General features: G+C 41.6%; 1 protein-coding gene across 1 annotated transcript in view; it reads left to right on the top strand.

Annotated features, from left to right (window-relative positions):
• MIB1 (MIB E3 ubiquitin protein ligase 1) overlaps positions 1–14,045 on the top strand; it is a 74,962-nt gene that overhangs the window by 35,808 nt on the left and 25,109 nt on the right. Inside the window, exons 8-11 of the mRNA XM_075588514.1 lie at positions 4,796–4,940; positions 5,711–5,844; positions 6,135–6,242; positions 7,763–7,987. Of these exons, the coding sequence (XP_075444629.1) occupies positions 4,796–4,940; positions 5,711–5,844; positions 6,135–6,242; positions 7,763–7,987 (612 nt within the window). The remainder of the gene's footprint in view (positions 1–4,795; positions 4,941–5,710; positions 5,845–6,134; positions 6,243–7,762; positions 7,988–14,045) is intronic.

Genomic DNA, 14,045 nt, shown 5'->3' with positions numbered 1-14,045 from the left:
ATGGAGAAAGAGAAGCCTCAGTCCCGCTGGGATTGGAGCCCTTTCTCCAGGTCAGTAATGTCTCCTCAAGAAGGTGCTTGAGCTCAGCACTCTTCAGTCGCTTGAGGAGGACTTTTCCCAAGCATAGTCTTTCTTCTGACTGCTTGTTTACGTATTTTCCCCTGTGTCAGGCGATCCTTTCTTCCCTGAGTTTACGGTGACCACCTGCATCTGGTTCTGTAGCCATATTCACGGGTGGTTCAAGCTGGGCAGAGTTTTTATCCATACCGATTGACTCCTGTAGCATCTCAGTTTGGTAGTTATCTAGTGTTGTACCTGTAGAGGTGTGAACACCGGAAAAGTTTTGCCTCAATCTAGCCAATGACTGTATCTTTCTAGTGGCTATTTTCATTGAGAGGAATATGGCTTGGGTCATGGGGCCACAGTAGCATTACTGTATTGGTATTGCGCTTCTTGTAATTCGGATCTTCTTTTCTGACTTGTGTGGAAAGCCGATTGTAGTACTGAGATGGCATTGTGGGTGCGCTTATAGCAACGCACAGCTTACTTGGTTGTGATGTAGAACCTATATCTGGATTGAATCACACCAGCAGCTTCCTTCAATTTTTTTGTAGTATCTTTGCTGCTGGAACTTCCTAACATTTGACTGGAGTAAGATTAAACACTGCTTCAAATGTTCATAATTCTTTCTTTGATGTTGCATTCTCCATATGGATTGGAGAAGGCAGGCTGCTTTATATTGCTATTGAGCCGACATGTTTTCATTCCTCTGTAGGCAGCCTGTATGGTGAGCGCTGCAGAGCATTTGCACGTATACATTTTTCTTTCCAACCTTGCTTGGACTAGAGCTTTGTAGTACTTATGAATTACTCTGCTGCTTTTCTCCCTTTTTAAGAAGTTTAGCTCATCAGCGAGAGAATCCTGTTTCTGGAGCTTGCTCTGAGTGTGCATCAACACATTCTTCATTATATTTTGGAGCTCTGCGGATTTCTTTGCTCGGGCCGCAGCTGCTTGCCTCAGTTTCTGGACCACCTTGTGCTCCCTCTTGTACCGAGTCGCTTGGCCTCTAGCGATGCTCAGGGTAGCCTTCAGTTTCTCATGAGGCTTTGCGGGCACATACAGGGTAAACAGATGTTCCTGCAGCACTTGTACTACTTTAGCAGCCTGAAGATTGTCTTCCTGCAGAGACCACTGCTTCTCTTTGGCAATCTGTAGGTGCGTACGCAGACCTTCCAGTAGGTTCTGCAGTAGGTGCTCTGCTTGTGTGCGTTGCTCCAATGCTTCTAACTTTTCATATTCCAATAGTTTCTTTCTTTTTTTTTCTAGCTCGTGATTCTTTTCCTTTTCATTGACATGGTCAGTCAAATCAGAATTTTCTTCTTTCAGCATTGTAGGTTCTCTTTTTAAAGTCTAATATTCAGGGCCTCCTTGTAGTCCTCTTTCCATTTACAGTAGGTACTTCTGAGTTGAGACTCACGGTCTCCTGGCGTGAGACTTCTATCTCTAGGTTGAGGGTGTGAAGCTCCTTCTGAGAGACTTTAAGATTGTATTGTATGTCTTTTTTTATATAGCGCCAAAAGTGTACTCAGCGCTTCACAAAGAATACAGTACAGGGAATTATAATTATACAATAAGTGCAGCAAAATCAGACAATAGGAAAGGAAATCCCTGCCCCAAAGAGCTGACAATCTAAGAGGTTTAATGGGAAACATACAGAGACAGCAGGGGAGGGAATAAGTGCTGTAGATGGCAGTGCTTGGTCACAATGGGTGGTAGGAGTGACTGAGTGTGGGACACTAGCCATGAGGGCAGGCTATTGGGATGCTTGATTTGTGGGGTAAAATTTAAGGAAGGTCAGTGTTAAATGAAAAGGTTAACACCATTTACAGGAGAAGAGGTGGCAGGGAGGCATGAGGGAGATCAGGTGTGTATGTCCATACTAAGACTGTAGACAGCTTTTTGAGAGATGTCCAGCTCCTCAGCGAGACTGTGAAGTTCCTTTTTAGAGACTTCCAGTTCTGTGCGGCAACTACTGATCTCTTGGTAAGGTTCTATGCGGAGAGTATGAACCTCATTCTGAGAGACTTCCGACTCTCTATGGCAATCGCAAACCTCTTGCTGAAAGACTAATCTCTTTCAGTGCTGTGATATAGTACGGTGATATTCCAGCATGTCAGAACCAAGGGCCCCAAGTCACTTAAAAAACTGTGAAGTGGAGCCATTTAGGTAAGCAGTGAGTTTTTCCATATATACTATATGTTAAATTTGATTTACTTTCTGTAGAGAGAGAGAGAGGGAGGGGGGGGGGGTTTGTTTTCAGCCCTTTGCAATAGTACCCAGTGGTATTTAAAATTTGTGAGATAATTTTGGTTATCTGTGTTTCCTTAATACTGTGTAGTGGATCATGGGGAATATTGACCTGCATGATCCTATATACTAAGGCAAGCACTTCCTTCCATTAGTGGTTGAATTTTCGGGCAGGACCAGAATATGTGCAGTGTAGTCCCCATAATACCACTGTCACGCCAACACAATGGGGAGACACCTGGGAGAAAATAATTTAACCATACATATATTTGTTTATAGATATTCTCTTTGATCACGACGCATGATGAGTTTTCGGAGGAGGCCTCCCATATATCTTGCTATATATCCAAGTCTAAATTGGTGTTATGGTCCTTCTAGCAGATGGTCATATCTTTGTCATGTGCCTAGTTTAATTTTGATTGGAGCCAGACAGTGGTATAATGTGGAGGTGGTAATTCCTTCTGTAAGTGATTGGTGTAAATGCCAGTTCTCAAACAGAGTAAGATTATGTTATGAGATCAATCTAATTTATAGGTAGATTAGATGTAGTGCCTGATCTGGAGGCATTACAAAAATTCAGAGAAGGGAAAATCACAACTAGATTGTAATAAGGCAAAAGACGGGACCTTCCCATGGATAAGCATATCATTGACAATTAAGAGTACTTTTTGAATCCAGGAGTTTGGTTGTTTTGTCTTTTTAATCTGTTCTTCTTTCCATCTTTGCGTTGAGAGATAAATTTGCAGGGAACCAATCGGTGATCACTCCTTGTATCAAAAAAATTAAGAACTGTACAGTCTTCAATCACGTGTCTCTTGTTGGGATATTGTCAATGTCATTCTTGATTCCATTTGGTCTAATCAATGTCTATTTTCTATTTGGATTCTTCTTCTTGAAGAAGTTAAGTAAAAGTTTTCACAGTCTGTGAATCTGTTCCGAAGTTCATTTCTGTTACCATAACCATAATTGCCAACTGATGCACGTTTGTCTTTATGATGGGCACTAATCTTTGAATTGGAATTTCCCATAATCTTAAGTGATCATTTCCTTAATTTGGTTGATTTGATACTCACTGACGCAAGATGAAGACATGTCTAGCTTTCAGTTGTTGTCAAGCAGTAAGGGAAAGTATTTCATTATACAACTGAGCAACAACTATTTCTCTTTGTTTTAAAAGTTCACTTAATCAAACAAGCACAAAAAAATTAAAGAGCAAATGGCCTCTACTGTAAAATGACTGACTTTAACTTGACAGTATGCAATCAGGAATTACGTATTCCTTAAAGGAGCAATCCATGCAATATCTTACATGTGTTTTTTTAAAATACATTCTGTAGTATTAAATAATAGAATATATATATATTTTTTATTATTCAACTCTTAATGCCATTTTTAATGAGTTTTAATATACTGAGCATCCTTTGATTTCTATAGCAGGTATTAACTCACCTCCCCAGCAGTGCAAGATTTTTGTAACACTTTCCTGTTTGTGACAATTTGTTGTCCATATTCCCAGCTGCAAACTGTAACAATAGATAATGTTACCCTAGTAATAATATAAGGCTGAGCTTATAGTGGCGGCCTCGCTACGTGCGCACACTTGCACGTCAGGCACAATTCAGTACTTGGCTATAGTAGTTAGCCAAGTGCCTGTGTGCCTGATGACAAAGTAGCGCGTTGACGCGGCAGCGTTTTGAGAAGACCATACATTTTGTCTTGGGTGGCTGCCGCGTGAGCTGGTTCAGCCAATAAGGGTGTACCAGCTTCGTGACGCGTCCGCCACGCCCCAGAATGCCCGCAACACTGAGCACAGATCTCCTGTGCTACAGCAGAGTGGCATGGATAGAGCTCGCACTCTCGCAAGCAAGCGGAGCTTCGCCTTAGAAAACATTGTAGGTGTTGAGTTACACTGACTGAAGGATTGATTGAAACTGAGTGTCAGCCATTTGATGAACCTTGGGAAAAAGGATATTTGCGTATCGATCACGTGAACGAATTGATGGGTAGCTTAGTTACTTGGTTTATCAATAAAGGTAATTTAAAAAGCAATTTTTGAAAACGTATTTTTAAAGTACCGCTTGGACTGCCTCTTTAAAATAGAAAGGGCATTTTGTATAAGAGCAATGTAAATTGAATTTGTGGGGTATTAAGGGCTAGAGAGTTGAGGGAAAATAATCCTTAAATTTGCATTACCTGAAATTAAACCACTGTCGGTGATCAGTGATGTGTTTTTTAATATAAATATTGTGGAAATAGAGCTTTCTTTGGAAAAAGGAATACTATTGCGGTCTACTTTGCATTTTAAAAAGTGTGATGTTGTACGTTAGCCTGGCTTCCTTTTATCCATTGTAGTGTATTGGGTGCAAGAATACAAATACAGCATTTTATACATCTAACTGCTATGCTAACATATTTCTAAAAAAATATTGACCATACATTTGTATAGATACTTAATTTTGATTTTTTTCCGCTCAATCTTTTTGATTAGACTCTGGGTAAAGTTGGCAGAGTACAGCAGATTTATTCAGACAGTGATCTGAAGGTGGAAGTTTGTGGAACCTCTTGGACATATAACCCAGCTGCTGTTTCCAAGGTGGCATCTGTAGGCTCGGCAATTAGCAATGCAACTGGCGGTAAGTTTCACGATCTTGCCTTTATTTATTTTTTTCCTATTTCACAATTTCATGCTAATCACGCTTTCCCATTGGAACATGTAATGCATAAAAACTGACCGCAGATGAGATTTGGTTTGAACCAGTCTGTCAATTTTCCTCTCTGTTGTGAAACCTCAGACCCAATTAGATTTTTGGCTTTCGTTCATATTTAGGATACCTTTTGGGTCTATCCCAAGTCATTTTAATTGTATGTATGTCTTTATTTGTATAGCGCCATTAATGTACATAGCGCTTCATAGCAGTAATAGTTACAATCATATAAATAAGATATAAATAACACAAAGGGAAGAAGTGCTTCAGACTTAAAACTAACGTTTAGGAAAAGGAGTCCCTGCTCCGAAGAGCTTACAATCTAATTGCCATGCTGGAGTGCATATAATACAGAATTGTGCTACAGGACCATGTGTCGGGCAGAGAGAATAAGTCAATTATGAATGGTCCTTTATATGGTGCCCTAATAACGTGTAAAAATTCTGGTTTTCATGGGGCTCTATGCGAGAAGTTGACCAAATTGAAATGGATGTGGGGCCCCCTCCACTTTCTTACCCGACTTTGGTAGTCGCGACCTTATGACTGCTACGATGCAATCACATGCCAACCAATCTCTGTAGCCTGTTGGCAATCCGGCAGCAAAAAAGTTTATGAAAAATATTTGACGAGAACATTAGCATGATATCAAACAGTAAATGTTGTGGAATTTACCAACGGCTTCTCCTTTTAATCCACAGAGCGATTGTCACAGCTTTTGAAGAAGCTGTTTGAAACGCAAGAATCTGGAGACCTTAATGAAGAATTGGTGAAAGCTGCAGCAAATGGAGATGTGGCCAAAGTGGAGGACTTACTCAAGAGACAGGACGTGGATGTGAGCATCATTTTCACTTTCACATTTCACTATTTTTACTACTTTAGCTCATTGGTATCATGACATTTTTGAAAGGCAGAGAAAAATCAGAATTCCTATAAATGCCGCCAAAATCTGTTTTTTGTCTTTTCATATATTGGTTTGGTTTCGTATGCAGACTTTACTGCCCTGTTCTTTAAACATATTAACAGTTGGGAATTGTTCTGTTTAAATAACTATACGTTGTATGTTGCGTCTTATTTTCATGTTGTTTGTTGCTCCTTATCCTTGCCAATTCATTTCATGTTTAGGTAAATGGACAATGTGCTGGACACACAGCTATGCAAGCAGCAAGCCAGAATGGACATGTAGACATTTTGAAATTACTTCTGAAGCAAAATGTTGATGTAGAAGCTGAGGTAACTAGACTTAAGTGTTTCAAAAGACCTTTTCAGTTTTATTTTCCTGTCAACTGGTGTAGCTTTCCTAAATTACTATATTGCTCCTGTAACCCAGTCCTGTATTAGTTATTTGACAGTAAACCTTTCAGCATAGGCTAAATGTGTTTCATTTTAAAACTGAGATCATTTTCTTCAGTTCTAAGTATTGCCACCGATGCTTTCAGTCTAATGCTGCTCTATTTGAAGTACACACAATCAAAGACCAAGAGCATAGAACTTTGTGTCACTCAGTGTAGTTGCTCTTGGTGAAATCTTTTGAGAAACACTGGTTAAGACTTTCCTTTTACTCTAATTTACCCTAGGCTTGAAGAAATAGCATTTTTTTTTGCCTGAGAAGTTAATTTTTGTTCCCTGCCTCCTAGTGTGTTATCTGATGACCACATCTGAGAAGTTTCCAAAATGTCCTTCCTGATAATAGTTAAGCAGCACTGTGGGAATACTAGATACTCTGGAAAGATGAACATAGAAGTGCCAATGCTTGCACATACTGAAGCATCGATACTAGGGCACGTATAGGAGAATGTGCTTAATCTTACATAGTTAGATAGTAGATAAGGTTGAAAAAAGACGTACGTCCATCAAGTTCAACCTATGCTAAATTTAGACAACAGATCTTCTATTAGCAAGCTGATTTGTACAGCAATCTAAGGCGTTCCCAAACTTGCACCAGTGTTGGTTTGCAGTTTTGCCATTTTGACTGCATATCCTCCTAAGATTTTCATCTATTTCTTGTTTTGTTCTCCTGAAAACTTAAACAGGGAAGGAAGTGTGGCGGAGTTCACTTGGTAGGCAGCAACACAATCTGGCCAGACGGAGGAGCCGGCCCGAGCATGATGCACACTGTTTAAAATCCGCTCAATTATGTATTCGGTGTGCAATTCAGATATTCACTATCTGCTTCATGCTAGTTCATGATTTCTATGGGCTTTGCAGCATACGTACTGCACTGAAAAGCAAATCCAGATATTGTTCCCCACTTTGAGGCCCCAAATGCAGAGCTGGAACTAGCTGGACTTTAAGTGCACCTGTTACTGGTCTGTTGATGAAATACTACAAGATAATGGCCCTGACAATATTTTGTGTGAGACAGAAAAGCCTATTTATAAGGCACAGGAACAGCACATTGATAAAGCTTTCAGATTTTCATTGCAGTCTTTCATTTTACAATAAGTTTGATCAAAATTAACTTATACCATCAGTTTGTTTAGTGTTTTCAAATCACACCACAGTTGTTGAATGGCATATATTATTATTGATATAAATCTTCAAATGTGACTATCTTTTGGCCAATTGTTCACAATCTTGCTGTGTATGTATGTATGTATGTAGCACGTTAGTATTTTTTCTTCAATTTATTTTTATGAAAATATATTTTTCTTCCAGTATTTTATTAATTTCTGAAAATGTAATGCAATCAAATAGTTAAAATTTGTTGTATTGGGTGTATTAATTAAATAAACAAAATGTTCATTCTTTAGGACAAAGATGGAGATAGGGCAGTGCACCATGCTGCTTTTGGAGATGAAGGTGCTGTGATAGAGGTGTTACACAGAGGTGGTGCAGATTTAAATGCTCGGAACAAACGCAGACAGACTCCACTCCATATTGCTGTTAACAAAGGCCACCTGCAAGTTGTTAAAACGTTATTGGATTTTGGCTGCCACCCTAGTCTACAGGTAATCCTTTCTTTGTGGAATACTGGGGTTTAATTATTGCCATATCTTATGCTCTATAAATGGTCAATGCAACAACTGTCCAAAAACAAGAGTATTGCTTAAGCCAGGGGAGCGGAAACTTTTGCTGTCCTGTCTTTCTTGCCCCGGCTCTCGCGCACCCCCCCCCCCCCACCTTATATCCGCGTCACATGGTACTGTGGCATCATTTGAGGCTGCGCTGCCATGGCGACGGTTCACAGCCGGCTGAATCCCGGTAAGTGGAGTTTTGCAGGGGCCTCACGCGATCCCCAGTCATTTCATTTAAATGCCTTGGAGAAGATCACGTACCCCTGGCTTAAGGAAAGGAAGGGGGGGAGAAGGAAGGAGCAAAGGGAAAGAGGGGGGATAATGAAGGGGGAGGGGAAAAGGGGGGAGGGGAGAAAGGGGCGGGAGGAAAGAAAAAGGAAAAAAAGAGGGGAGCAGACCAGGGCAAAGGCACAAATAAAGATCTAGATACGGACCCTCACAGGAAACAACCCAGTTTGTAGTCCTCGTTGAGTCCAAAAGAGCTCAACGTCTTAAGTTCAAAAATCATCCTGGTCTCAAGTTGCAATCGTTGTTTGTTCCTGTCGCCACCACGTGTAGAAGTATTGGCCTGTAAAAACGGCATGCAACGAAGTGTAGCAAGACTGTTCTGGTGTTGTCTAAAATGCCTGGCAACAGGCAAGTGGTGCAACTCTTCATCACTTCGGTTTTGAATAGCGCCTTCCGGATGGTAGACCGATGGATCGCCATCCGTTCTTTGAACATCCTTGAAGTTTTACCAATATAGAAAAGTCCGCCTGGGCAATTAATGAAGTACACAACAAAACGAGATTCGCAATTCAGATAGTTTGTTTTTTTATCTTGATAGAATTTCCAGTCTGTGGATGTGCGAACGAATTTCCAGTTTGCATGTAACGACAATTTATGCAGCCATGACAACAGAATGCCCCTGGTTTGATGGATAGCCAAGATAGGAAGGTGATGCATACTTTAGCGTAGAATCAGCCTAAGTGAGCATATCCCCAATATTGCATCCTCTAGGATTGCATAGCCTCGGTGGAAATTTACAAACATGCCCAATTTTAGCATCATTAGCAAGGATATGCCAATTAGCCTTTTTGCTTTTTTTTTTTTATGAAGTGGGAAGCTGTGGAAAATGTGGTGGTTATATTCAAGCGCTCATCTGTAGTCGGCTTAGGGTCAGTTCTTAATAGACTTGTAATATCCATAGCCCTTGCTCTCCTAAGGGCATCCTCAATATCATTGGTTTATAGCCACGTTCAAAAAAGCGTAGAGCCATCCGCTGTAGTGACTCCTCTGCTTCCATAGGGTCACTAGTAATTCTCTTGACCCTAAGCATTTGGGAGTAAGGAAGACCATTTTTCAGAGCAGTCGGATGGTTGCTGGTAGCATATAGAAGCGAGTTTTTATCCGTTTTTAAAAAAAATCTTGTAGCCAACGCAGCTCCAGTTTTATATATGACCATGTCGAGAAACGCCACGCTGGTATCACTGAGTAAACCGAATGGTTGATGAAATCTGGTTCAGTTGTGCTACAAACTGTTGCAGTTCTACCTCACTCCCTCCCCAGATGAGGAACACATCATCGATGTACCGGGTACAGAACAGGATGTGCTCTGAGAGGGGGGTATCATTGAGCAGATGTCTGTTCGTAGACATCCATATAGAGGTTGGCATAGGAGGGTGCCATATTTGATCCCATTGCCGTCCCCATGAGTTGTAAATAGAATCCTTTTTCAAACTTAAAGAAGTTCTTATGGAGGATCACTTCCATCAGAAAAAGCAAGAATTCAGCTGGGGTCCAGCATGTTCAGGAAAATTCACAAAATGCTGTCTTGTAGCTTAGTTTTTTCCTTTTTCTTTCCTCCCTCATTTCCCCCCCCCTTTTTCTCTCGTCCTTCTCTATTATCCTCCCATCTATCACGTTGTTCCTTCCTTTTCCCCCCCCTTACTTTCTCTCCTCCCCCCCCCCCCTTACTTTCTCTCCTTTCCCCCCCCCCCTGTTCCCGGTATGCATTTTTCTAATTTCCAGTATGTCACTAGACTCTGCCCGTTTATGCTTTACGTGAGTCTTCCTACAGTGTTCTCACTGTGGTGCTATTTCCTTACACCCCCTTCACTGTTCCCTTACTCCTGTGACACTCGCGATCGGGCATCTGCAGGTGTCTACTCCGATTCTCCAGTTTGTTTACATTTGGTGACGCATTCGCGATCCTGTAGTTACTCAGCTGTGATATCAGTGGCAACAATAGATGCTACACCCAGAGGCAGGCTGGGGACGATCAGCTGTGACTGATCCAAGATGGCGCCTGACCGGGCCTCCTGCAAACATGAATGCGCTTACCTTTTGATTACAGCTGCCTTGTGTTCGCACGTTTGACGGTTTTAATTGATTTTTGAGTTTTTTCACTGGTTGGTGCTGGGTATTTATAGCTGTCACATTCATTCTATCTGTTCACTTCCTTGAGAGAGGTCCCGTTCTGAGGACCGAAACGTTGGTGTGTGTGTGCTGGTCATCTTAATACAGCTTTCATGGATTATACCTGTGTGCGGTCTCGTCCTTCATGCATCTTTGCTTAGAGGAACACCCTCTTTGAATTCCATGGTCTTACATATCAGGACAAAACAATCATCTGTTCCTTAGCAGGTCTTAAAATTGGGTAAATACAACCTCCGATGAACAACAACACATGACATATTACACTGTCATGATTTATTTAACAAAAATAAAGCCAAAATGGAGAAGCTATGTGTGGAAAACTAAGTACACCCTTACTGCTTCCATAGAAATTAAGATGCTAAGTAGCAGACACCTGTCTGCTAATCAATGCCCTTGATAAATTGATCATCAGCAAGTGTGACCACCTCTATAAAAGCTGAAGTTTTAGCAGTTTGCTGGTCTGGAGCATTCAGGTGTGTGTTAACACAATGCCAAGGAGGAAAGACATCAGAATTGATCTTAGAGAAGCAATTGTTGCTGCCCATCAATCTGGGAAGGGTTATAAGGCCATTTCCAAACAATTTAAAGTCCATCATTCTACAGTGAGAAAGATTATTCAAAAGTGGAAAACATTCAAGACAGTTGCCAATCTTCCCAGGAGTGGGCGTCCCAGCAAATTTACCCCAAGGTCAGACCATGCAATGCTCAGATAAATTGCAAAAAGCCCAAGAGTTACATCTCAGACTCTACAGGCCTCAGTTAGCATGTTAAATGTTAAAGTTCTTGACAGTACAATTAGAAAAAGACGGAACAAGTATGGTTTGTTTGGAAGGGTTGCCAGGAGAAAGCCTCTTCTCTCTAAAAAGAACATGGCAGCACGGCTTAGGTTTGCAAAGTTGCATCTGAACAAACCACAAGACTTCTGGATCAATGTCCTTTGGACAGACGAGACAAAAGTGGAGATGTTTGGTCATAATGCACAGCGCCACGTTTGGCGAAAACCAAACACAGCATATCAGCACAAACACCTCATACCAACTGTCAAGCACAGTGGTGGAGGGGTGATGATTTGGGCTTGTTTTGCAGCCACAGGACCTGGGAACCTTGCAGTCATTGAGTCGACCATGAACTCCTCTGTATACCAAAGTATTCTAGAATCAAATGTGAGGCCATCTGTCCGATAGCTATGGGCTGTTATATAGAGCGTGCGGCCCTATGCGAACGTGCGTGCACGTGCCGCATGCTTTTCGTAAATATAGTGAGAGGGGCAGTACTGGGATGGTACTGTGTTTGTGTGTGTATGTGTATGTATGTGTATGTATGTATATGTGTGTGTATGCATGTGCAAATTATTATTTATTTAAAAAAAAACCAACAATTGGTAAAAATTAAATACTTACGTTTGTGCAGACACACACACACACACACACACACACACACACACATACATTTAGCGCCGGTCGCGACGTGAAAAGATTATTTCCCCGCTCCCTGTCGGCTCCCCTCTCTGCGCGGCCCTCGTATAGAAGGGCTGACTCACGTCCGCCAACTAAAATTCCACGCGCGCACGGCACTATAGAACGTGCCTAAAGCTTGGCCGAAATTGGGTCATGCAACAGAACAATGATCCCAAGCACACCAGCAAATCTACAACAGAATGGCTGAAAAAGAAAAGAATCAAGGTGTTGCAATGGCCCAGTCAAAGTCCAGACCTCAACCCGATTGATATGGGCTTAAAGTGCAGTCTATCAGCTTTAATTTGAGGTTATTCATATCCAAATTGGAGGAAGGGTTTTGGAATTACATCTATTTAATATGTAGCCCCCTCTTTTTCAAGGTACCAAAAGTAATTGGACAATTGACTCAAAAGCTGTTTCATGGACAGGTGTGGGCTATTCCTTCGTTATTTCATCATCAATTAAGCAGGTAAAAGGTCTGGAGTTGATTCCAGGTGTGGCATTCACACTTGGAAGCTGTTGCTGTGAACCCACAACATGCGGTCAAAGGAGCTCTCAATGCAAGCGAAACAGGGCATCCTTAGGCTGCAAAAAAAAAAAGAAGAAAATCCATCAGAGAGATAGCAGGAACATTAGGAGGGGCCAAATCAACAGTTTGGTACATTCTGAGGGGAAAAAAAGAACGCACTGGGGAGCTCTGCAACACAAAAAGGCCTCGACGTCCAGGGAAGACAACAGTGGTGGATGATCGTAGGATCCTTTCCGTGGTAAAGAAAAACCCCTTCACAACATCCAGCCAAGTGAAGAACACTCTCCAGGAGGTAGGCATATCATTATCCAAGTCTACCATAAAGAGAAGACTTCACGAGAGGAAATACAGAGGGTTCACCACAAGAATAGAAAGGCCAGATTAGACTTTGCCAAGCCATATCTAAAAATGCCAGCCCAGTTCTGGAACAGCTTTCTTTGGACAGATGAAACTGAGATCAACCTGTACCAGAATGATGGGAAGAAAAAAATGGAGAAGGCTTGGAACGGCTCGTGATCCGAAGCATACCACATCATCTGTAAAACACGGTGGAGACAGTGTGATGGCATGGGCATGCATGGCTTACAATGGCACTGGGTCACTAGTGTTTATTGATGATGTGACAGAAGCAGCCGGATGAATTCTGAAGTGTATAGGGATATATTGTCTGCTCAGATTCAGCCAAATTCAGCGAAGTTAATTGGGCGGCACTACACTTTACAGATGGACAATGACCCAAAACAAAGAAGTGGAATATTCTGCAATGGCCGAGTCAATCACCTGATCTCAACCCGATCGAGCATGCATTTCACTTGCTGAAGACAAAACTTAAGGTAGAAAGACCCACGAACAAACAACAACTAAAGACAGCTGCAGTAAAGGCCTGGCAAAGCATCACAAAGGAGGAAACCAAGCATTTGGTGATGTACATGCGTTCCAGACTTCAAGCAGTCATTACCTGCAAAGGCTTCTCGACAAAGTATTACACATTAACATTTTATTTATGATTGTGTTAATTTGTCCAATTACATTTGAGCCCCTGAAATAAGGGGACAGTGTATGAAAATGGTTGCAATTCCTAAACGTTTCACACAATATTTTTGTTCAACCCTTTGAATTAAAGCTGAAAGCCTGCACTTCTATTACATCTTAGTTGTTTCATTTCAAATCCATTGTGGTGGCGTACAGAGCCAACATTATGAAAATGGTGTCAGTGTCCAATTATTTCCAGACCTAACTGTGTGTGTATATGATGTATGTATGTATATATGTCAGTGATTCCCAACCTTTTTTGTTTGGAGGAACCCTTGAAGTATTTCAAAAAATCTCGGGGAACCCCTATCTGGCTGACACATATTAACTTCGAGAGGGGTCAGTCACAAAATGTCACACCTCAAAAGCCACCTCTATTTCCCACAATCTATCCATGTATCTCTCTCCCATCCATCTCACTAACTCTTCTCCCCCCCCCCTCCTGCCTTGCATGTATTTATCCCTTGCGTCTCGCTCCTACTCCCTCTTTTCCTCACCCCCTCCTGCCCCCCACTCTTCTCTCAATCGCCCCTACCTTCTGTGGTCTGTTGGGAATCACTGATATGTGTATATATGTATTTGT

This window comes from Ascaphus truei, chromosome 2 (genome assembly GCF_040206685.1).
Source record: "Ascaphus truei isolate aAscTru1 chromosome 2, aAscTru1.hap1, whole genome shotgun sequence".
NCBI lineage: Eukaryota > Metazoa > Chordata > Amphibia > Anura > Ascaphidae > Ascaphus > Ascaphus truei.
This window is presented reverse-complemented; position numbering and strand designations above follow the sequence as displayed.